At 37.9% G+C, this 21,356-nt stretch overlaps 5 protein-coding genes and 1 pseudogene across 5 annotated transcripts; 3 read left to right on the top strand and 3 right to left on the bottom strand.

The window, feature by feature from the left end:
• Positions 1-2,792: 2,792 nt before the first annotated feature.
• On the top strand, positions 2,793-3,182 carry LOC141837202 (uncharacterized). The gene has a single exon (XM_074724644.1). The coding sequence runs from the start codon at positions 2,793-2,795 to the stop codon at positions 3,180-3,182; it is 390 nt and encodes a 129-aa protein (XP_074580745.1).
• Positions 3,183-4,861: 1,679 nt separating this feature from the next.
• On the top strand, positions 4,862-5,592 carry LOC141841730 (myb-related protein MYBAS1-like). Its single transcript, XM_074729920.1, has 4 exons — positions 4,862-4,973; positions 5,061-5,190; positions 5,312-5,520; positions 5,561-5,592. The coding sequence occupies exons 1-4, from the start codon at positions 4,862-4,864 to the stop codon at positions 5,590-5,592; spliced, it is 483 nt and encodes a 160-aa protein (XP_074586021.1).
• A 3,598-nt stretch (positions 5,593-9,190) lies between these two features.
• Positions 9,191-9,939, bottom strand: LOC141841856 (uncharacterized). Its single transcript, XM_074730053.1, has one exon. It carries the CDS (start codon positions 9,899-9,901, stop codon positions 9,404-9,406), a length of 498 nt encoding a protein of 165 aa, XP_074586154.1. The 5' UTR covers positions 9,902-9,939; the 3' UTR covers positions 9,191-9,403.
• A 2,146-nt stretch (positions 9,940-12,085) lies between these two features.
• On the top strand, positions 12,086-13,036 carry LOC141841841 (uncharacterized; annotated as a pseudogene).
• A 167-nt stretch (positions 13,037-13,203) lies between these two features.
• LOC141839356 (CDP-diacylglycerol--glycerol-3-phosphate 3-phosphatidyltransferase 2-like) lies at positions 13,204-17,371 on the bottom strand. Its single transcript, XM_074727083.1, has 7 exons — positions 16,761-17,371; positions 15,012-15,109; positions 14,860-14,910; positions 14,610-14,723; positions 13,887-13,943; positions 13,724-13,809; positions 13,204-13,647 (listed from the first exon to the last, which is right to left on the bottom strand). Exons 1-7 carry the CDS (start codon positions 17,302-17,304, stop codon positions 13,527-13,529), a joined length of 1,071 nt encoding a protein of 356 aa, XP_074583184.1. The 5' UTR covers positions 17,305-17,371; the 3' UTR covers positions 13,204-13,526.
• Positions 17,372-18,206: 835 nt separating this feature from the next.
• LOC141840293 (putative sugar phosphate/phosphate translocator At3g11320) lies at positions 18,207-21,335 on the bottom strand. The gene is made up of 4 exons (XM_074728234.1): positions 20,569-21,335; positions 19,701-19,804; positions 19,273-19,501; positions 18,207-18,498 (listed from the first exon to the last, which is right to left on the bottom strand). The coding sequence occupies exons 1-4, from the start codon at positions 21,037-21,039 to the stop codon at positions 18,352-18,354; spliced, it is 951 nt and encodes a 316-aa protein (XP_074584335.1). The 5' UTR covers positions 21,040-21,335; the 3' UTR covers positions 18,207-18,351.
• Between the last annotated feature and the right edge of the window lie 21 nt (positions 21,336-21,356).

The following is a 21,356-nucleotide window of genomic DNA, read 5'->3' as shown; positions in this document are numbered from 1 at the left end:
GAACAAGTCCGGGCACTGGAGGTAATGACAAGTTGCTCATCATTACAAGTTTTCTAGTTCAAATGCTACGGCCTGGCAAACTCTTCCCATAACTTTCCAACTTGATTCGAAGATGTTTTCTTTTGTTGAATGATTAAACACTAATTGGCTTTTTCAGATGAGTAATTATGCATTGAGGGTCCATCTTCAGAGAGCACAAGATACCGAGTTCCAAGTCAGGTGGTTTCCATCCAGACATATTCTAGTTCCATCTCTTCCATTAATCGTGTATTAAGATGTGAACAGTGGGTGACCAGGGAAACGCTCGAAGGCATTTTAGCAAAGGAGACTCCCTCTACGTGACAAATAATCGGAATAGGTAGATATATATTGTTACATCAGGTGAAATGCATCAAGGATTTTTTGTTTTTGTTTTCTGGTTTAAAGAAATCCTTTGATTGCCATTTGTAATCCATGCTAATAACTACTTCGTGTAAATTTTAAAAATTATGATTATAGAAAGCTCACACACGACGTGAATACGTTTGTGTTTGTGTACATAGTTTATTAGAAAGGTTAATCGAAGAATCAGTATTCTGAATCAATGATACAACCTACTAGCACTTGGTGCTTCTTAGGAATTTTCTTGTTACAAGCTGGGAAATTAAAGCCATCCTACTGGTTTAGGGTTTGTTAGACCGAGAAGTAACATCAAGAAAATTAATAGATGATATCGAGTATTGGGCTTCAACGCGGAGGGGTCCGGAAGGTTCAGCTGCAATGCCATGTTTACTTCGGTCGACAAGGAAGAGGAGGTTAAGGTGGAGAAAGGGAATAGAGTAGGGATGTCGATTTTCATGTAGTCTATTATTTCTCTTCCTTTAAATCCAATGAAGGATTCGATTTTCTATTTGAATGAATGAAAATTTTTTTAGACCTGATTTAATAATCTTGTAATTGGGTATGTAAATTTTTGAATTCGAATATTAAAGCAAATTTGAATGTTAATGTGGATTTGATAAAATTATTTATATTTGACTTGAATACTTAATTAAATTATATATATATATTTCTATTTTATTGATGATCAATTAAAGAAAAATAAATTTAATTTTCTAACATTCTAATATGTTGAATAACAATAGTTAGATGAGATGAAAAAAATTATATGACTATGAGAATGATGATGAATATTTGATCATCCGGTAGATATCAAGATGAAGATGAAAATTAAATATTTGATGAGGATAAAGATAAGAATGAAGATAAATATAATACATGGATGAAAATAAAAAATATGGACTTTGATTTAAATATGAGCCATTACATCCCTAGTTCTAGGAGGATGAAAAGAACAAATAAAACTTGTTTACTTAGAGAGCCTTCTCAAAGGAGAATCGAAGAAAATAATTTTGTTTTTGTCAGTGAATTATTTCTCAAATCTATAGATATCTATTACTATATATATATATTATTATATATGCATAGGGTGGGACGCTGACGTCGGTCCATTTTCAATAGGGATAGATTTGAGTTCATATTCTTAGTCTATATCCTCAATTATTATTTTTATTTTTATTAAAAATTTAATTTTCATCTTTATCTATCAGATATACACTCTCATCTTCATATCCATTAAAAAAATTAAATATCCTTTATATTAATAATTTTAATCAATAAAAATCAAAGGATAAAAATCAAAAAAGAAAAAAAATCAGAATTATTTTTTCTTTAATTGATCATCAATGAAATAAAAAATCAATGAATATATATATATATATATATATATATATATATATAATTTAATTAAATATTTGAATCGGATATAAATAATTTTGTTAGATCTATCTCTATATTCTTATTTAAAAATATTCATATTTAATTAGATCTAATTCGGATTATAATTTTAATATATATATATAATATAATATATAATTTCTCATATTATAAGGAAATTCCATCATATATATTCGGATATATTTCTCATCGGATTGTAAAGAAATTGCCATCTCTAATTTCAAATTCTGGCCACGGTCCCGGTGAGCCGAGCGACTCACCATTGAGAATATTAAAGTAAGGCCAGGCCGTCTCTCCACTTTCGTCAGTGAACGATGGGACTGCCACATCCCACCGTTTTATTACGATTTAAGGCCGGCAACAGTCTTGACCTAGTATCCATTTTTTTTCCTAGTCCCGTCATTTTGGAATTGATAAAAAATTAAACAACTTGGAAATTTCTATTTGTTCCGGTTCCATAAATACTACTTCAATTAAGTTCTAGAGAAATGAAAAACACACACACCTTTAAATGAAAATATGAACTAATTTATTAGTATATATATATATATATATATATCTGGTGGAGGATGACAGTACTGGGAAGCATCCTATATCGATACGAAATCGTATCCAAGTTTTCATCAATTTCATATTCATCTGATGACACAAGCATGAATTCTGGGACCCTAGCCTCCATATATAAAGGATTATACTAATCATCAATATTAAAAAAAAGATATGATTTTTAAAATGCGTAGAGTATTTTGGTCGACTAACTGTGGTCTTTCTGTATTGCCTATAAATGCTTAACCATGAACGAAATTTAATTTGACTGATGAGATTACAAATTACACTTCGACAATTGATATGATTAACAATCTCTTTCTTCATGACCTCTTGCCAACTACTCCAAATATATATATATGAACACTATGCAACAGACGTCACAGGACAAGACAAACCACTGACCAACTCTCTTTCTCACCTCTCCGTCTCCCTTCGTAGTATGCCCGCAACCCTCGCGCAAACCAGCCATGGAGATTACGGATCCGGCCACTCCTCGTCGCCTCTACAACAAACCGGATCGAGAGAGCGGCGGCGGACGCAACGTCGACGTCCGGAGCAGTTCTAATAGCTCCTCTCGCTCCTTCGACTGCACCTTCTGCAAGAGAGGGTTCTCCAACGCGCAAGCCCTCGGAGGCCACATGAACTTGCACCGCAAGGACAAGACCAGGCTCAAGTGCACCTCTCCTTTCGCGCAATTCTCCTTCGACGTTGCTGTCTCCGCCGATGGAATCGCTTGCATGTCACCCTCTTCGCGAGCGTCGAAGAGCCTCGGCGAGGATGAAGCGGAGAAGGAGGGGATGGGGATGCCCGGAGTGGTGGATGCAGAATTGGATCTTGAGCTCCGGCTGGGGCGGTGACGGCAAGGCTCAAGAGCAGCGGAGAGTTATTGTAACTGGTGAGGAAGTACGACTGTTCATATATCGATCGATCTTTGGATTTGTTTATAACGCGGGAATAATTAATACATGAATCACCAACATTTGGTACTGACCGTGATCATCCTGTTTGTTCTTAAAAAACAAGAAAAAGGAAAAAAAAATTCAGTCCATATATATTTCTTGAATTGGTAGCAAATTAACTCCATTTGTTCAGATAGATCAATGTGGTTCTATAATATCCACTGATATTAGAAATGGGCCTTCTTCTAACACATTTTCACTATTTTGGGTCTCTGCCAAAATAAATATTAGAGGAATTGGAAACGTTTAGATCCTGAGTGACTGCGTAAATAAATAGAGGAATTGGAAATTAAAGAAAAACAAACATAATTTTTCCTATATTTTTCTTCCTCTTATTCCTCCCTCAGTATTTTCTTCTTATTCATCAATCCAAATTAATATCACGTAATGTTTGAAATATTTCCTACAATCTTCTAATTGGCACTTGTCGAACTATAAAGGTTAATATTTGAGAAACGAGAAGGAACCTTGAAAAACTATCAATATGGCTTGTACCTTTTGGGCAATGAACCTATACATTAAAATAAAAATTTTGTATAGAAGAATATGCCAACTTGTTATTATATTGATGGGAGATTTTCATAACTTGGAAATCCAATTTAAAATTTATATATTAAATATTTAATAAAAAACAATACAAAAATATCTTAATATTTCCTCAAATTTTTATGACTAAAAAAATTAAAACATTATTAGGTCGGGCACGATTCAGTAATACATTCAAAACTTAATCAAAATATTTTTTTTCTTTTAAAAATCTAAATTAAAACCATTTGATAATTATTAATGATTATAAATAAATTATAATTTAATTTAATCTATTGTGATTAATGATAAAAAGTTATCATTTAAGATTATTTATGTTGATTAAAGAACATAAAATTTTAATATATACATAGTTTATCTATCAAAATATATAATTTGAATTGCTTTAACTCAATTTGATTTATTAGTTTCGGATTACAATGCTCACTATTAGGCATCACCTCATTTCTTATTCAGCCAAACAGAGGCAACAAAGTAGAAAAATTCATATTCAACATTGATACTCCTAAATTTAGCGGTGTCTAGTCCAATTAAGATCGAGTTGATGTAATTATTTAAGTAAATTAGTAGCTAGTGCGATCCAAACCGTCCTGATTAGTTGGATCCTGAGGAACTTGGTGTAGAAAAATACCACGAGGAACATGGATACTCTAAAATAAATACCAGAAAATTGCCGGTATAGAAAAATTCCTATCGAGTAGCAGTAAAATCTTGGTGTCAGAATGTGCAAAGATGCGAAGAACAAGTTGGGTGAAACAGGGGAAGCACTTGTAGCGGGCAGAATTCAGAATCTAGATTTCACAAGCGAAATCGTCGCGTCTTCAAGATTTATGGAACGATAATTAAGAATTCTGAATATATTGCGAGATGAATGTAAATACTGCCTCAAACAAGGACAATTTAAGATGAAAAATGGGAGATCTATCAGGCATGACATCAGCTGAGCCCGTCGCTGATGACTATAAATATCGGCGGAACAGAGAAGAAGAGCAAAAAAGGAAAAAAGAAGAAGAGGACATAGGCAATTAAAAATGGCGGCGGTGGGGAGGAAAGGGCCGTGGACGGAGGAGGAGGACGCTCGACTCGTATTTTCCGTGCGCTTGTTCGGTGAGCGTCGTTGGGATAACGTAGCGAAGGTGTCAGGTTTGAGGGTTGGCAGGGTGTAGTGATAGCTCCGGCTCTCCCATTGCTTTAACCTTGCAGGCATGCCCCCTTCCTTTTTGTTTGCAGGTCTCAACAGGTCCGGCAAGAGTTGCCGGCTCCGGTGGGTCAACTACCTCCACCCCGGCCTCAAACACGGCCGCTTGACACCCCACGAGCAGCACCTCGTCGTTCAACTCCACGCCAAGTGGGGCAATAGGTTTGAGTACAACAAGCAGAAGCTCAACGATCGAGCTATTCCAATCTAAATGCTACATATATATATCGTGCCAACTCTGTTTAAATGATCCGAATACAACTTCAGTTTTATTTCTTCCTAGGTGGTCCAAGATTGCACGGTGCCTTCCTGGTCGTACAGACAACGAGATCAAGAACTACTGGAGGACTCACACGAGGAAGAAGGCGGAAGAACTGAGGATGAGTTCACCGTCGTCATCGAACAGTGAAGTAGTAGGACTTGTGGTGGATGGAGATGGATATAGTATGGATCAGATATGGGATGAGATATCTGCCTCGGAGAACTCGGATGGTGCACTGAGCATCGAAGGGGACAAGGATGGAGGTTGCAGAAAAGTGTTCTGAATCCGTACTGTGGGAGTAGATGACGAAGAGTTACAGATATGGATATGATCTACTTTTTCCAGTGCTGATCACAGTAGTCTTAGAAGTACTAAATATAGCTTAGTTAGTAGACAACTGAGATGCTTTATAGTACTGCAATTAAGCTTTAACTATCCTTTGTCAAAAGGTTGTATCATCTTGCTGTCAATGGCAAGGTGATAGTCTTGAAAATACTCACAGAAGCATTAGTTGTACAATCTTAAGCTTGTGAAATAGATTTTCCATGTTGCGTAATTGAAGGCATGTATGCAACCTCTATGCCTGCATGATCAATTAATGATCTTTCCCTGAAAATTAATTGTGCATCAGAACCATCAAAGATAAGCTCGATCGGACACACTTTTGTAGCTCAAACCAGCGTTGAATTCATCTATAAATGCATTTTAGCTCGAGAAGAATCTGAAACTGGGACAGGAGAGGGCTTCAAACAAACAAACAAAGAAGATGCTAAAGGAAATTAAGCTTAGTTTAAGCTGCTGGGCTGTGATGTTGCTTGCAGTTTTGAGTCATGCCAATGGGATCGCGGCTCTGATAAGTCATATATATATATAAAGGGCATTGATAAGGAAGTGCACTACTCCGAAAGCTTCCTGTCGTTCCAATTCTAGTGCATGTCCTTTCTTCTGCAGCTGCATATTATCTTGGTATTATCTTCTGACTAAACTAAGGCAAGTGCTCCATCACCAGGCAATTTTGAGGTCAGACATCCTTTTCTGCTACAGCAATATATAACCAGCAACTAAATTAATGCCCATCCCATCCCTGATAGTGAATAGTGATAGTATCATTTTGGACTTTTGGTTGTCTAACGAGTGGTTGCATTGTTGATGCAGGGACCAAATGCATGCAAGCAACTAAATAACTGATCTCTTCTTGCATTAGAAAAGGAAAACATTTTCATTTTCAATATTAGGTCAGAAACAAATGCAGACAACTTTAACAAAGGAGCATTCGTATTACACGACCAAACACTATAGCGATTATATTCAGATAATGAATGCTGAGTAGAAGAGGGCAAAATCTAAGAATATTTTGGCAGCAGCAACCTAAATTAGGCTTCTGTTCTGTTCCTTGCATACATGAAGCTCGTGGTGGTCCAGTCACAGGCAAGTTGCTATCTGTAAGAAGTGGTGGAGCAAAATAAGATAACCCCGGCCCCCAAAACGACATGCATGAATATTATCTCAAGGCATTGGAGTCCAATACGACATGGATATTCCATACGTACGTGAAGGCATTGGCGACAATTATGGATGGGCTCGCATGAATTTGGAGTCCAAATTTGCAGCACTGGCATCGCCATCAACCAGATGAGTGGGAGATATATATGATGAAAGTATCTGACACTTTATATCTTATCAAGTATTTATATAGAATCCCTGATAGATATCTTACTCTGCCTGACTGATGTGTGAAATAGATATTATTTGTCTGTGAGACCGGCATGCATCCTGTTGGAATATATATATATATATATAAATATAAAATCATATAAGATTTCTATTTATATACTTAACATTCATGCTTCCATATCCTTCTACAATTAATACAATATCATTCAACACACAATTAGATTTTATTATTTTCTATACTAATAACTTTTATTATAAAAAATTTCATCAAACTTTATTTAGTTGATAAACAGTTGTCAAATTAATTTTGACTACTTTCTAACATTGTTGAAGTAATTAATTTATCTTTGGAATAAATTTACATGCCAACATCTCCCAATTTAAACTTGTTTTTCTTCAAACTCTCAACAAATTTCTTAAGTATCGAAAAACTTCTACTTTTAAAGGTTTTATAAATATATCAATTACTTTACTTGAACATTTAACTTCATATGAAGTAGTTCTATTTCTTTTGACTTAATATACTCTCTTATAAAATGAAAGCGAGTATCAATATGTTTGGATCTTTCATGATGAACTGGGTTGTTGGCTAAAATAAATTTTGATTTGTTACTCAAGTAGATTTTGGTTGTAGTTTCTTATTGCAATCTAAGATCCTGAAATAATCTCTTTATTCAAATAACATGACAAATACAAAGGGCTACAGCAATATACTCTGTTTCACAGGTTGATAGAGTAATAATTGATTATTTTTTGAAGACCAAATGAAAGCAACATTAATTACCAAGATAAAACACGTATTCAGTAGCGTTCTTGTGACCATCATATAACTTCCAACCAATCGCTATCACTAAAATCAAAAAATTCTATATCTTTTCGTTGATGAATAGAGAATCTCATAATCAATTATCCATTTTACATATTTAAGAATTCTCTTAGCTACATATCAATAAGAAGTTTTTGGAGTTTCTATATACCTACCAAATCAACTTTTAATAATATATAAGTACTCAAGGCAACCCATAAGACTCTTATAATAAGTCAAATTCACAAGTTTGCCTTATCCATTTTTAGTCATCTAATACCATACTCAACGGTTATATCTATAGCATTACAATCATTCATTGAGAAATTTTTCAGAATTTATGACATATTTTTCTTATGATATAAAGATTTCCTTTTTTCTTTATATCTCATCAATTCCAAATCTATCATCTCAAACTTCTTTATTAATTGCTTGAATTCTTTAACTATAGAGATATTATTATTTGTAAAAATTAAATTATTCACATAAAGACATACTAACAGAATATCTACTTATAAATTATTCTTCAAGTATACATATGTTTATAGAGATACTTTGTGAGACATTCATTTACAAAGTGTTCATCAATTCTTGAGTTAGGCGCTTGCTTTAGTTTTTAAAGAATTTTTTTTAAAATTTATATACTTTTTTTTCTTGTCCTTTGATGGTAAAATTCAGTTGTTGTTCGATATAGACATTCTCTTCAAGATTTTCATTTAAGAAAATAGCTTTTACGGTCATCTGATAATCTTCCATCTTCTTGAACTGAAAGAGAGACTAGAACTCTTGTTAAAAATCATTTCAAAGGTGTTTCCTCCCTGCATGACTGAAGAAGCTAGCAGATGCTTTAAGAGTTTTGTTGTTTGTTTTATGAGTGCCAATAAAGCCATTATCTTGTACAAGACAAGCAGGAAGTGTAACAGTAAGACTATGAAAAGGAATTTCATTGTGTGAATTTAAGTGGGCTTCAGCGATTCGAAGGCTGGCAGATCTCTAGCTATGCTGTATCGATGTGTGTTTCCTTCATGGTTGATGAACTTATCATGCAACTCATTAAAAAGTCAAAGGAGTTTCACGAACAGTATGGCAATTAAAGCAGATGTCTTTTTAGTCAACATCAAGGTGAGAAAGGATTTTGAGCAGCCTTCGGAAGAAGCCAAAATCTCCTTGAGTTCATCAAAAAAAAGATAACGAATGTATATATTTTTCTTAGTTTCTTTTCTGCTTTTTAAAATTTTATTTTCAATTAGGAAAAAAAATAGAATTTTTCGTCGGCTGGAGCCTGAGTTAACACCATAGAACTTGTCTTTTAGGCTCATCCATGATCCACACTATTACATATTCCATGTCTTCTTCCATGCCCTACTTGAATCAGAAAAAGAAAAAGAAATCATTAAACATTCCAATTCAAATCCCAAATTATATACAGATCAAAACTCTCACGACTTCCTCTATCCAAAATATTACATATCTTGTCATCCAAAGATTTTCCCTCCTGAAACCAGTTTGAGCAGCAACAAATACAATTAAATCTCACGAGTATAAATAAATATCAAGCTCCATCTCCATGCGCGAACAAAACAAAAGATAATGATCGCAATGGAAAGAATCTAACGCCAGTACTGGACCCGAATCTAAACTCTCAAACTCAAAAATTTTGTTACAGCGTCACCCTCGCCGTCAGCCGGCGGCGCGTTGAGGTCCAACCACAAGCCCCTCGACCTCTCCTCGGTCTTCTTCTCGGCGTCGAACCTCCCGGCGGCCGCGAGGCCGGTCCGGTGACGCCTCATGTGGCCGCCCAGGGCCTGGCCGATGGCGAACTCGAGGCCACAGACGGAGCACTCGTGCGCCCTGGGCTTGGCGACCTCGCCGCCGTGGGTGTCGTCGGAGAGCCTCGGCTTCTTGTGGCTGGCCCGGTGGCCGCCCAGCGCCTGGAAAGAGGAGAACTGGCGGTTGCAGGTCTTGCACTCGAAGACCCGGTCGGGCGACGCGGACCGGCCGGTGGACACGTCGATGATACCTTCGCCGTCGCGCGAGAGAAGCATCAAGAGGTTGGCCAGTCGTACGCTTTCGATCTCTGCTTCCTCATCTTCGACGACGTCGACGACGACGTGATCGCTAAATCGCTTCATCCTATTTAACCAGAAACAATTAATCGCTATCAATCAACACAAAATTAAACAGGAGACGGAATGGAAGCAGAGAAGCGAGCAAATGCTTGCTACTTATAGGCAACCTGATTCGGTAACTAAATGTACGAAGGGATCGGATTGTCGGAAGGTTGTTGGTGATACGAACCAGTCGCTGACAACTGGGGCGTGTAGTTTTCATGGAGGACAAGCATGACAGCAACGGTAGCAGAAGCAGCGTTTCAGACTTTGGCGTGCGTTTAGTCGTTTAGAATGCAATATTCAGTCGTCGTCACCAAGTAGGTTTCCTTATTAATCAGTAGCACCTCACTTTGTTGCGATCGAGTTAGTAGTTGATCAGTCATTGTCGAGTAGGTTTTCTTATTTGCAGCTATTATATATCTATATATCTGATCAGGTCAGAATTTCATTTGGATCCATAGTTCATGATAGTTGCTCATTAGTTTGTCTAGATTCCGAAGCAAGCTGGAGGTACTCCATAGTCATGCGTAAATTTGTCTTCGTCTATAAGCAACAGACGCACATCGATCGTTGACGTCGTTAAATTCTTCCTGTGCGTGCAAGTTGCCCTCATCCTAAGTGTGACTTCCATGAGAGACACCAAGCACAGGTCTGGCTATTTTAATCTTTGTGGTTATCCACTAAGCTTAGCTAGCAATTAGGATCATCTATATATTCAGATAATTAAACAAACAATCATTAAATCGTAGTTACAAGCTTAATCTCAACTAAACAACAACAGCTAACGTTCTTTTTTCCCCTTCTTACTTTGCAGAAACTAGGTGGAGTTTCATCAGAACACAGAAAAGATATACACTTGTTTGCCTACTAATTAATTAACTGAATTAAGGCTTCCTTGCAGATATTAGCTAGCTTCCGCAATAATTAATCCACTTGAACAGGCTGCAGATGATGGCCTATCAAATGCTGTTTATTTGCCTCAACTCACTGAGTCAAACCAATCCGTAAGACTTCGAAAGTCCTGCTAAACTCGCATTAATTTATATAGAAATATTTAATAACAGAGATCAACAGCCACACGAAATGAGTCATTGACCTCTAGAATATTAATTAAGTGGATTAATTTAGAGATCGATGCCAATTTGGTGTTTTCTACTGTAGCTAGTTGGCTGTTGCAGCGTCATTGCGGACGTTGCTTCTTGCTAGTGCTACTCAAGTCTCGATCAAGTAAGTTCATCAGTTTTGATTTATTTGATCTCGAAAAGGATTCAGATAAAGTGATCAGGGACTTGTTCATTGGTAAGAGGATGAAGTACGAGTATCTGCAGACTGTCGTCTGCCAATTTTCTGCTAGTTTTAGGTGTCCGGAATGGGCAGTTAGGGGAGATCTAGAAGCCAAGCAGCGAAAAGTCAACTCAAATTTTGGTTGAAAGTATGAAAAGATGGGAACCAAAGTCTAATTCTTCATATTGTCAAGATGCACGCATTTTAATTAGTCATACAGGGCTGGTGTATGATCTAGATAAACAAAGAAAAGTTGCAATTTTAAAAGTCAACTTAGACCCCAAATTTCTGTCTCTGCTACTAAATTTCCAACCTTAAATCTATAAGTCTCGTTCAAGGTCATTCTAAAATCTAAATGAATTAGAGAATGGCTAAAGCCATTTAAAGGCATTTTTCACTAATTTGACTTTTTGAGAAGGGAATGAAAATTTTCCATCAAAAGGTCAAAATACATGGGCTTGGGACTGGGCCTTGGAATGGGCTTATGGGCTCTCATGCTGCTAATGACTTATGTTACCCTTAATCTTATTGCTAATCTTGGCAAAGTAAATCTCATGGGACAATATATATTGTATGGCAGGGATACCTTCATTTAATGACATATTAAGCCATTAAATTTTAGAATTAAATTTGTGCTCAATCTTTTAAATTGATTAATTCATAATTAGACTCCTTGGAAAGCTAAGATTCAAGACAAACACATTGCCTACTAAAGGCTCGAAGCTCCCTTCTATCCTCAACCTATTGGCCAACGTAGACCGTTGAAAGCGGATGATCCAAGGGTCAACATTTGAAATTGAGGGGGAGGGAGGTCGATCCGCATGTGGACTGCGAGAGCCAATCAGCGTTCACCATCCTTCCTTCCTGCCTGTATTTAAACTCCAAACCCCCTCTCCGATTCTCGCAGTCTTATGCCCTCGCTTTGCATCGCTGGTTCCGTACGCGAAACCCTAGCGATGGCGTCCAAGGATTCGAAGGCGAGGAAGCCCGCGTCTCATCCACCATATGCCGAGGTTAGGATTCTGTGCATTTTGCTGAATTTGAGATTTTGATCGTTTGGCTTGATTTGATTCTCTGGAGTAGTGAATCTGACGTTGTGTTTTCGATGTTTTAGATGATCAAAGAGGCGATTGCGACGCTGAAGGAGAGGAGCGGATCGAGCCCTTATGCTATCGGGAAGTATATCGAGGATAAGCACAAGGGGCATCTGCCGTCCAATTTCCGCAAGTTCCTCGCCGTCCAGCTCAAGAAGCTCGCCGCCGAGGGCAAGCTTACCAAGGTTAAGAGCTCCTACAAGCTCTCCACTCCGGAGAAGCCCAAGGCGAAGCCTGCGGTTACCGCCACCAAATCGAAGCCGAAGACCTCGGCGATTGCCCTCAAACCAAAGGCGAAGACCAAGAAGCCTGCTGGTGTGGGCGTCAAACCGAAGCCGAAGACAGCTGCGAAGCCAAAGCCCAAGATGGCGCCGAAGGGGACGGGGAAGGCTGTAAAGAAGGATGCCCCGGCAAAGAAGGCCGGAAGTCTCAGGCGAAGCCTAAGCCAAAGACGGTTGCTGCGTCTGCGAAGGTTGCCAAGTCCACCAGAAAGGATACCCCGCGTAAGAGAGTTGCAGCTCCGCAGAACCCCTCGACGGCGAAGAAGCCGAAGAAAGCCGTAAAGCCGGCTCCGAAGAAGGCGAAGTAGATAGTTACATTTGGCAATAGATCTTTGTTTTTTATGTGCAATTATTGCAACTTTTAGTCGATGCATGTTTGCATTTCGGTGAATTGGGGCAGGCGGGGCCTCGTGTGTGTCTCATTTGTAGAAAAATAGTCTGACATTGTCATAGTTTTCATGACTTCTGATGGAACTACTGTTAGGCAGGGGAATGTCATGCAGAATTTCTTAATTTTATGTTTGATAAACGATGTTTTGGTGGTTAGTACGTCTCCGGTTCTTACAGTAAATTAAAAGGATTATGACAAAGATGTTTCAAACCTTACCGGACCACTACTATTCAGTATATCATTAAACAAAACCTCACTTAACTCTGTGCAAGAAACAATGATAATGAACGTTACCTATAATTTCTAAGGTGTTAAGACGAATTCATATCCAACATCCCATGTCTCAAACTAATAATCCATCAGCACAAGAACTCAAATGAAGCAAAGTCGCACAGGTCCAATCAGAGTCAAATTGCTCAACTTCGCACACCCAAAGAAATATACAGGCATTGCTCCACCGGCTCTATATGCCTATCAGAATGTAACAAATCATCAACTGGAAAGATTTTTGTACGTTACTTGGGTATTCCTCAGGTATTATGATCATCAAGGATGGAAATAGACAAAGCCTGCTTGCTTTTAGGCACTGATTGAAGCTACACGAGCATGAACCTCCATATATTTTTCACGTAAGCTACTAAAGACCACACAGCAAGGGCAGCCGAAGTGTATAGTAAAATTACACCAGAAGTGAACAGCCAACTAATCCCGGCGAGGCTGTAAAGAAAATAATCTTAGTAAGTATCGACTAATATTAAGTGAAAAATAATAAACTTTAAGGCAAAAACACAACTTGGAATCTCTAGTCGCTAGGAGTATGGTTAATGCAGCCATCTGTGTTGCTGTTTTCCACTTTCCTAACTTGTTTACTGCCACAGCCTGCCATAACTTGCCACAGGTTATGAGATTTTGTATTAATAAATGGTTAAAAGAGATGGTTGATGCATGGAAGAAACCTGAAGAATTTTGCTATCTTGAGATGCAGCCCATTCTCTAACTGCTGACATTGTGATCTGCAGAGTGGAAGAGATAAGGCGACTTGTCTACAATAAAGCTGTTGGTTCAAACATCAACATGCTAAGGTGGAGAGCATCTTCAGTTAACAACATTATAGACAACGTGATGAACTAACCTAACACCATCATCAATCAACCAATTAAACAAAATATAGCACCTTGTATTGTGTGTGAGTTAGATTTAGAAAACTTTAGTGTGGAAATTTTTGAATAGATGCTGAAATAGGTAGATCTAGCAACCAATAGTGAAATATCAAACCAAATATGCTATTATCCAGAAGTGGTGTTAGTCAGGTATGTGATTAAAAATTTCTATTTATTTTATTTTATTTTTTCCTTTTCAAGGAACTATTACATATAGAAGCACCAAGTTAGTTATAGTTACACCTTAAACAAAAAAGTATCCTGAGATAAAAGATTAATAAGTAAAACGTGTTTTCTCTAGTATATTACCCAACTCAATAATTAGCTTAAACAAGAGACAATGTAAAATACATTTCAACTAAAAGCTCTATCATTATAGGAGCACCCTTTCGTAATTTAACTCCCAGGAATCAGGAACAAACAAAGAAGTATAACAGACAAGAATATATGCATTGATGGACCTAGATAAGAAATGAAATACCACTTCAAAGCAGAAGAGAATCAGATTTAGTTGATCACCTCTCTACCAATAATTGCAATTGAAGGTATTGTTAGAAGCCACGGTGCTTCTCCAAATGTAGAAGGTTCCAATGGTGTAGTACATAACAGTACCAATGTGGCAGCTACCATAAGCTACATAAGACCAGTATAATTTTTCAAAAGTTTTAACTGTCAAAAAAATTATATGAAAATAAAGGACTATATATCAGAGAAGGAAAAAATGGGAAGGGAGAGGGCTAGAAATATTTAAAAGAAAGCATGGCAAAACCTTGTCAGCTACTGGATCCAAAAATGCCCCAAAAGCAGTTCCTAGATGCTTCTGTAGTATATCAATATCTTGCAAGATTATGTTTAACTAAAGAAAGATAGATAAAACACTAGTTATGAAATTTATGCATTTATATGTACTAAGCCACAAACCTTCCGAGCAATGTAACCATCAAGCCAGTCTGTAAATGCTGCAGCAACAAAAATGCTTGTTGTAGCAGTTGTTGCCCACCAACCATTCATGTAATAAGCTATAAGGAAAACAATATGTCAGCTTAACGAAATGAGCTTTCAGCGAAGAGGGAGATATTGAAGGCTGAACTTATGGGCATGAGTAAATGGAATGATAGCTTGATTTGAATATGCCAAATGCTTGAAGTTCAACTGAAAAAAGAGCTCTAGATATAGCTAATAGCCAGTAACTTGCATCAAGATTACCACAACAAATCATGTCAAACCCTCTAGAATCTATGGCATCATAATTCTTCAACCAGACAGGATATCAACTTCTAGGAAAAAAGATGGGTTGGCAAGTATATGTTGCATCCTTTTTCTCTGTAGGCTACCAGTTTGGCAACTTACAGCAATATTTTTGAAAGCAGATTGTGTTTAGGTTTAGGACATAGGATAAATAAAACCTACTTTTAGCTCAATTCCATTGTATTTAAATTAATCCTGATTTAGTTGGTGAGGTGGAGTTAAAAGTCCTATATAATGAACTGACTCAATGTAGAAGTAGAGGTGGAAATGTGAATTTGCATCCTAATTGTTGAATGAAAAGACGATTTACAAGTTACGTGCTTAGTATTGGCCTATCTAAGTCCAAGATAGATTTGTTAAAATGCTGAAAGTAGAAGCTAGATTTAGTACTTAACTCCTTGAAGATTGATGGCTTTCCCCTAGGCTTTGAAAGAACAGGAACATCCTAATATAATGATGACATGTTTCTTCTCCAGTTTTTGTGATTGTTTCTATCTAAATTTTCAGTCTACTAAGGCCAATGCTATAATGTAAATGGTTGCAAAGTCAAGTCTTAGCTTTTAGGATCGGGCTCTGTTTAAAGTATCCCTTGTGCTCTTGGTAAATTTGATATGAACTAACTTACCTACATATGGTCCATTACTCAATAGCTTTCTTACTTCATACATAAGAATGCATAAGAGTATTGACATATGGGAACCTGACAAATTTGGTCACCCCATATAATCATCTTTGAAGCTATCCTTTGTTAATGTACTGCTTGAGAGTTCAAATGTACAATTGAAATAGTATTTCTCAAGAAAAGGAGCATGATTGAAATGTGCAACAAACCAGTCAATTGATTGAGAGAGATTATCCTCCCAATGTTAGCCTACTATAGATAAAATCCTTGATCCACTTCAATTTTACTTGCTAGTACAATGACATTGATTTTTCTCTAGAGGGGCAAAAAAACCTCAAAGTAGCTATTGGACCACTGTCTCAGATATAATGATACCACCCGAATCTGGTTATCGACTTAATGATCAAATGCAAAACGAAATGGAAAACAATTGGATTTGGCCAATGTGATTAATCAAGCAAACTACTAACATGCCAGCAAGTAATTGTCAACTTGAATTTCCAGTTGGAATGCTCAGTGGTTATACAAGTGCCCCATAATTGAACACTCGGTAACCATGCTTTGACTCAATAAAAAAAACGCACAATTAAGTAATAACTACCAACTGAGATGAACTAGCTTTACTGATACTAGGAGATTCATCAGAGGCAAAAACAACAGAAGAAGATGAACAATATCTAACATTACATAATAGCAAATTACAGCCATAGATAAGACAAAGAAGGAAACCCTTTCCGTAGTATGCAAAACTTTATTTTTGGAGTCCATGTACTATGAAAGAGGAATTTTCGAGAACGTACTGCACACGATAAGGGGAACAGCGGCTACTCGCCCAAGGGTGAGAAGCGTTGGTAGCGTGAGCAAAGATGTAGGAGGACCGGAATCCCTCTTCTCTTTCTTCTCCCATAAAGGGTGGCTTCCATTGCTATCCAACAATCCATGGTCCGGGGAACCCAAGATCTGCAGTCTCTCTTTATCGCCGCTACCGCCTCCACGATCCGACCCAGCTGCCGCCCAGTTCCTGGTGCCCAGGGAGCTTCGGCCTATAGTCGGCCGCTCAGATTCGGGCCTCATCCACCACGATCCGACCACGGTGCGTCGCGCCGAGTCACGGAAAGCCGACCCACTCGTTAGGGCAACAAAGTGACGCCTTTGGGCGACGGGCAGATTTAAGGCGACGCTCCCAGTGTCACCACCAAAGCGAGTGTGCGCCGGAGACAATTTGTGCTGCGGCTGCTGCTTCCGTCCATGGAGAAGGGAAGATGGAGGGTGTTGGTGGTAGTGGCGAGGGGGAAAGGAGACGGCGGCCTTGAGAAGGGCAGAGGAAGGGAAGGGCGGGGGCATGGAAGTGAGGAAGATCGAAGGATGAAAGAACAATCGATTGGGAACGAGAGCTACGACGAAATCGATCGGATTGCGCAATGGACGATGGATTTATGGGCTGGGCAACAAATTGAGCATTTTAACCTGATTAAACAAAATGGCGCATTTAACTAAAAATTAAATTTCAAGAATAATAAATTAACAAATTGCACTAGTTAATAACTTCTATGGCTGTAATTTGCTCCAGTTAATAACTTTTATGTGTGAACCATGAATTGTGCAATCAAAAGCCTGAACTTTGATCTTCCTGTAGTCGAGAACCACTTTTTGAATCCAAAACGATTTAGCAAATATGTTCCATCTTTGTGTTCTGTTGTTTCCTATTCTTTTCCCCCTCTGTTGGTCAACAAGCGAGGATCAAAACTACTCAGAGAATGGGATTTACTAGTTACAGGAAATGAGTTATTTTGCTCTGTTCCTATTTTCCTATTTGGTTTCTGGGATGTATAACCTCTGAATCGAGCGGTCAAAATAACCCATCTTTGAGTGCTATAATTCATACTTTGTACTCTTTCAATAACCCCTGTAGAGATGCTGCTATGTCTGTATCATATTTCTTGTTTTTTCTACGATAGATTGCTTAAGCTGTGTATCATCAGCATTTGATTGTTATATGAAATAGATTGCAATCATGCTCACCCACTGACTTAGTTTTAATCTAAACAGGATAATAGTTTTCAATTGGAACTGCAATCCGTAGTTAGTATTGGGTTTGATGAGTTTGTATCCAAGTCAAGATCTTAAAGTTCACGTTTTCAATATCTAGTTTGGTTGACTATAAGCGACATGAAGACTGTGTTTCAACTTTAATTGTGTTTGCCTTTGAAGGAGAGAATGAGGAGACAATCCACAAAACTACACTATTTTCAAGCAAGATGATCGTCTAACATTAACCAAATCAGGATGTAGTATACAACGATTTTTTGGTTTACAAAAATAAATAATGTTACGACTGTTCCATGTCAAACCAATCGATGTAAATTGGAAGAGAAAGAATGGAGCACTTGCTCACTTGTTGCGCTTTTTAGATTCACTGTAGAGGATGACACCTATAATGGTGAGGGTGTAGCCAGCCATTCCAGTAAAAGATACAGGGTTCTTAAATATGAGAATCGAGATGACAACTGCCACAGCACCCTTTGCATTTCCCAGAACCTTCAAAGAACAATGAACAAACCGTCATTCTTATTAGGCTATTCATCAATGAATTCATAACCACCAACGAAAAAGTGTAGGGTACATATATGATGAGTTTAATTAGTCAAAAATTTCTTCCAGAGTTTGTAGAGGTAGTAATTCCAGCAGATGTTGCCGTTTTCAGTCAGGATGGATGATGCATGCTTTGCGGATATCTAGTTAAATAACTAAAATGTGTACAAAAACAAACTAATACATAAGAGACATCTTTTTCTAGTTGTTGTTTTGCATTCATTGCGTTAGCAATTCAGATCGATAAGAAGTAATATGAAATTAGTGAAGTGCTGACAAGGCAAAGAGAAAAAAAAACCCAGTGAAATTGCATGAAGCAACTAATAGCTAGCAGATGAACAATGATAATAAGTTCAAGTTGTCATTATATATTAACTAGTAGTATACTGTACTTGTATGCACAATGTTTATCCATGAATTTCAATGATACACCATTCATGTTAAAGATTGGGCAAAAATCCAAATGGCAGAAAATTGAAATATTTTATGTAGCTTGTTGTGGAGATACAAAAGTAAATAAATTCTGCTTAAGATTGACAATTTGCTGACAAATGCAATATCATCAAATTGAAAATGGATAAAACTATGAAGAACTTGACATTAGAAAGAATGGGAATGGTCAAAGAAATAAATCTAAGAGATTTCTTCAATATTTTTCAATCTAACTGACTTTCTCAATTAAAACTTGACATTAAGAACAATTGCACCAATGGAACATACCTGGAGAGTCAAGGCACTGGTATATTTTGTGACCAAGAAATTGGTCAAGTTCACAAAATATGCCAAAGAAGAGTTGAACAGGAGGTATAAGATAAACTTGGTGTCCTCTCTAGCAAGTTCCAGTGATACGTTGATCACATTCTTCTCCATTATAATTGTTGCAGGAAGTATTAAAATCACTGCTATAGGAGCCATATACAGAAGAAGATTCATGGAGTTCAATTTTTCCCTTCAATATGAAGCATAACATCAGAACGTTAATTGCATTTTGATTGTACAACTACTATTGTTTTACACTTATGAAGCAGTATGAACATGCGACAAGCAGTATTGGAATAAACACAGGGGAAGTTCAAAATTGAATTCAGCAATTACAAAACTCATCTATACACGGCACTTTTTAATTAAGAGAAGGAATGTATACTCACTCTTCTGAGGACATCAAAATTCCTTGTAACACTGTCTTGAGAGCCCTGGCAGCAGTAGCACCAATGCATATAATGAAACCAAACAAATGAAAACTTGGCTCGCCCTATAAAGTTGAACAATAAAACATTAAATTATCTCAATCTTATATTTGATTAGCCAATAAAACTAGCTGTATAAAACCAATATGTCTAAACAACACCATGCAAACTATTGGATGAGAACAACTCATATCTACTAGTCATAAAAGTCGAGTAGATTTATGATGTGGATAGCAATGATCCATTTGAGAGCAGGTAGCATGCTTAAGCTAAGCATGTAGGTAAGTAATGTTGAGAGGACACTCATGACTAGTACCAAATGATCTGCATAAGATAGATGTTTTGCCTTAATGGAGCCTGACACAAGTCAATATCGTAAATAAGGTTGCGCCATGAAGAGATTTGAAGCGTTGGGTAGAGCAAAATAAGTGGAGGCCAGAGATCCAAGAGGTCAAAGTAATCTTCCCAAATGAGTTTTAGTGAAGTCTAATTCATAATAGAGTAGTCAACCTTTAGATAAGATTACGTGAAGCCTTGATACAGATTGGAATCACAGGAAGAATTTTAAGTTCGGAGCATGCATACTCACGGATATCGGTCAGATTGTGTGTCTCAGAAGGGGGCCTTAACCCATGAAGGCCCCTTCATTGAAATTGTGTTCCAAAGTATATCAAATAAAAAAGATCCCAATTGAATCACATTTTCCATTTCCCCAATTTTCTGAAGCGAATAGTACCAATAACCAGTAAAATTGCCAAACGCAATCAGTAAAATTGAAAAGAAAACACCAATTTTATGTTCCTACAAATCTTGGAGAAACAGCACTCACCCCACTGGCGATAATGACACCCATAACCACAGGTATCAAGGTGGCATAGGTGATCCAGGATTCCTGACGAAGAGTCATGATGTACGCAAACACAGCGGTGAAGAAGGGCGTGGTAGCCCCGACCGCCTGGTTGAACGAGACCGGAAGGTAGCGGAGGGAGACATTGCCGCTGACCACGGACCCGCAGAACACGAGGCTGAGGGCGGAAATCTTCAGAAACTGGACTCGAGATCGGATAAACTGCATAGGCACAAGCTTCAGCCAGGCAATCGCAACGTAGCTGAAGATGGAGCAAGCCGTCATGTGGCACATGGTGAGGAAGATGGGGTACTTGAACCCGTAGTTGCTCAGAAGGTATTTGTTGAGAAGCAGCACTCCGATGTTGGAAGAGTACCACGCCATGACGAGACCGAGAGTGAAGAATCGCCCGGTCAGCAACGCCGACCACAGAGCCTCCGCCTTCTCACTCATTTCTGCCTCCGCCACCTCTTCCTCCTGCGGAATATGACGAATGAAGGAGAAGGGATATATCGAAGGATGATCTACGCCGGCATTGGTTGACTCTTTGGGTAGAAAGCTTCTCTCTTCCTTCGATCAGTGGCAAAGGAGGGTGGGTCGGAGAATCCACGCCGGCAGTTGAAGATCGAAGGTCGTCGATTCTGGTCCGTTGGAGCGGAGACTTTGGAAGCGGATAAAATCCCTCCCTCTTTGGGATTGGAGAAAGAGAAACGCCAGCGGTTGGTGCCGTCCGTCCTACTCAGAAACGGGATTTTTTTAAATAAAAAATC

Source organism: Curcuma longa, chromosome 11 (assembly GCF_044706935.1).
Source record: "Curcuma longa cultivar G26 ecotype Majalengka, Jawa Barat chromosome 11, ITB_CL_G26_1.1, whole genome shotgun sequence".
NCBI lineage: Eukaryota > Viridiplantae > Streptophyta > Magnoliopsida > Zingiberales > Zingiberaceae > Curcuma > Curcuma longa.
This window is presented reverse-complemented; position numbering and strand designations above follow the sequence as displayed.

Coding starts and splice junctions, on each gene's coding strand:
- LOC141837202 (XM_074724644.1), top strand. CDS start 2,793: ATGGAGATTACGGATCCGGCCACTCCTCGTCGCCTCTACAACAAACCG.
- LOC141840293 (XM_074728234.1), bottom strand. CDS start 21,039: ATGAGTGAGAAGGCGGAGGCTCTGTGGTCGGCGTTGCTGACCGGGCGA. Junction 19,502..19,700: donor ATTTTGATGTCCTCAGAAGA/GTGAGTATACAT, acceptor TTCATATTGAAG/GGAAAAATTGAACTCCATGA. Junction 18,499..19,272: donor CCAGTGCCTTGACTCTCCAG/GTATGTTCCATT, acceptor TGTTCTTTGAAG/GTTCTGGGAAATGCAAAGGG.
- LOC141841730 (XM_074729920.1), top strand. CDS start 4,862: ATGGCGGCGGTGGGGAGGAAAGGGCCGTGGACGGAGGAGGAGGACGCT. Junction 4,974..5,060: donor TAACGTAGCGAAGGTGTCAG/GTTTGAGGGTTG, acceptor TTTTGTTTGCAG/GTCTCAACAGGTCCGGCAAG. Junction 5,521..5,560: donor TGCCTCGGAGAACTCGGATG/GTGCACTGAGCA, acceptor TGGAGGTTGCAG/AAAAGTGTTCTGAATCCGTA.
- LOC141841856 (XM_074730053.1), bottom strand. CDS start 9,901: ATGAAGCGATTTAGCGATCACGTCGTCGTCGACGTCGTCGAAGATGAG.
- LOC141839356 (XM_074727083.1), bottom strand. CDS start 17,304: ATGCCCCCGCCCTTCCCTTCCTCTGCCCTTCTCAAGGCCGCCGTCTCC. Junction 14,911..15,011: donor ATGGTTACATTGCTCGGAAG/GTTTGTGGCTTA, acceptor GATATACTACAG/AAGCATCTAGGAACTGCTTT. Junction 14,724..14,859: donor TGGATCCAGTAGCTGACAAG/GTTTTGCCATGC, acceptor GGTCTTATGTAG/CTTATGGTAGCTGCCACATT.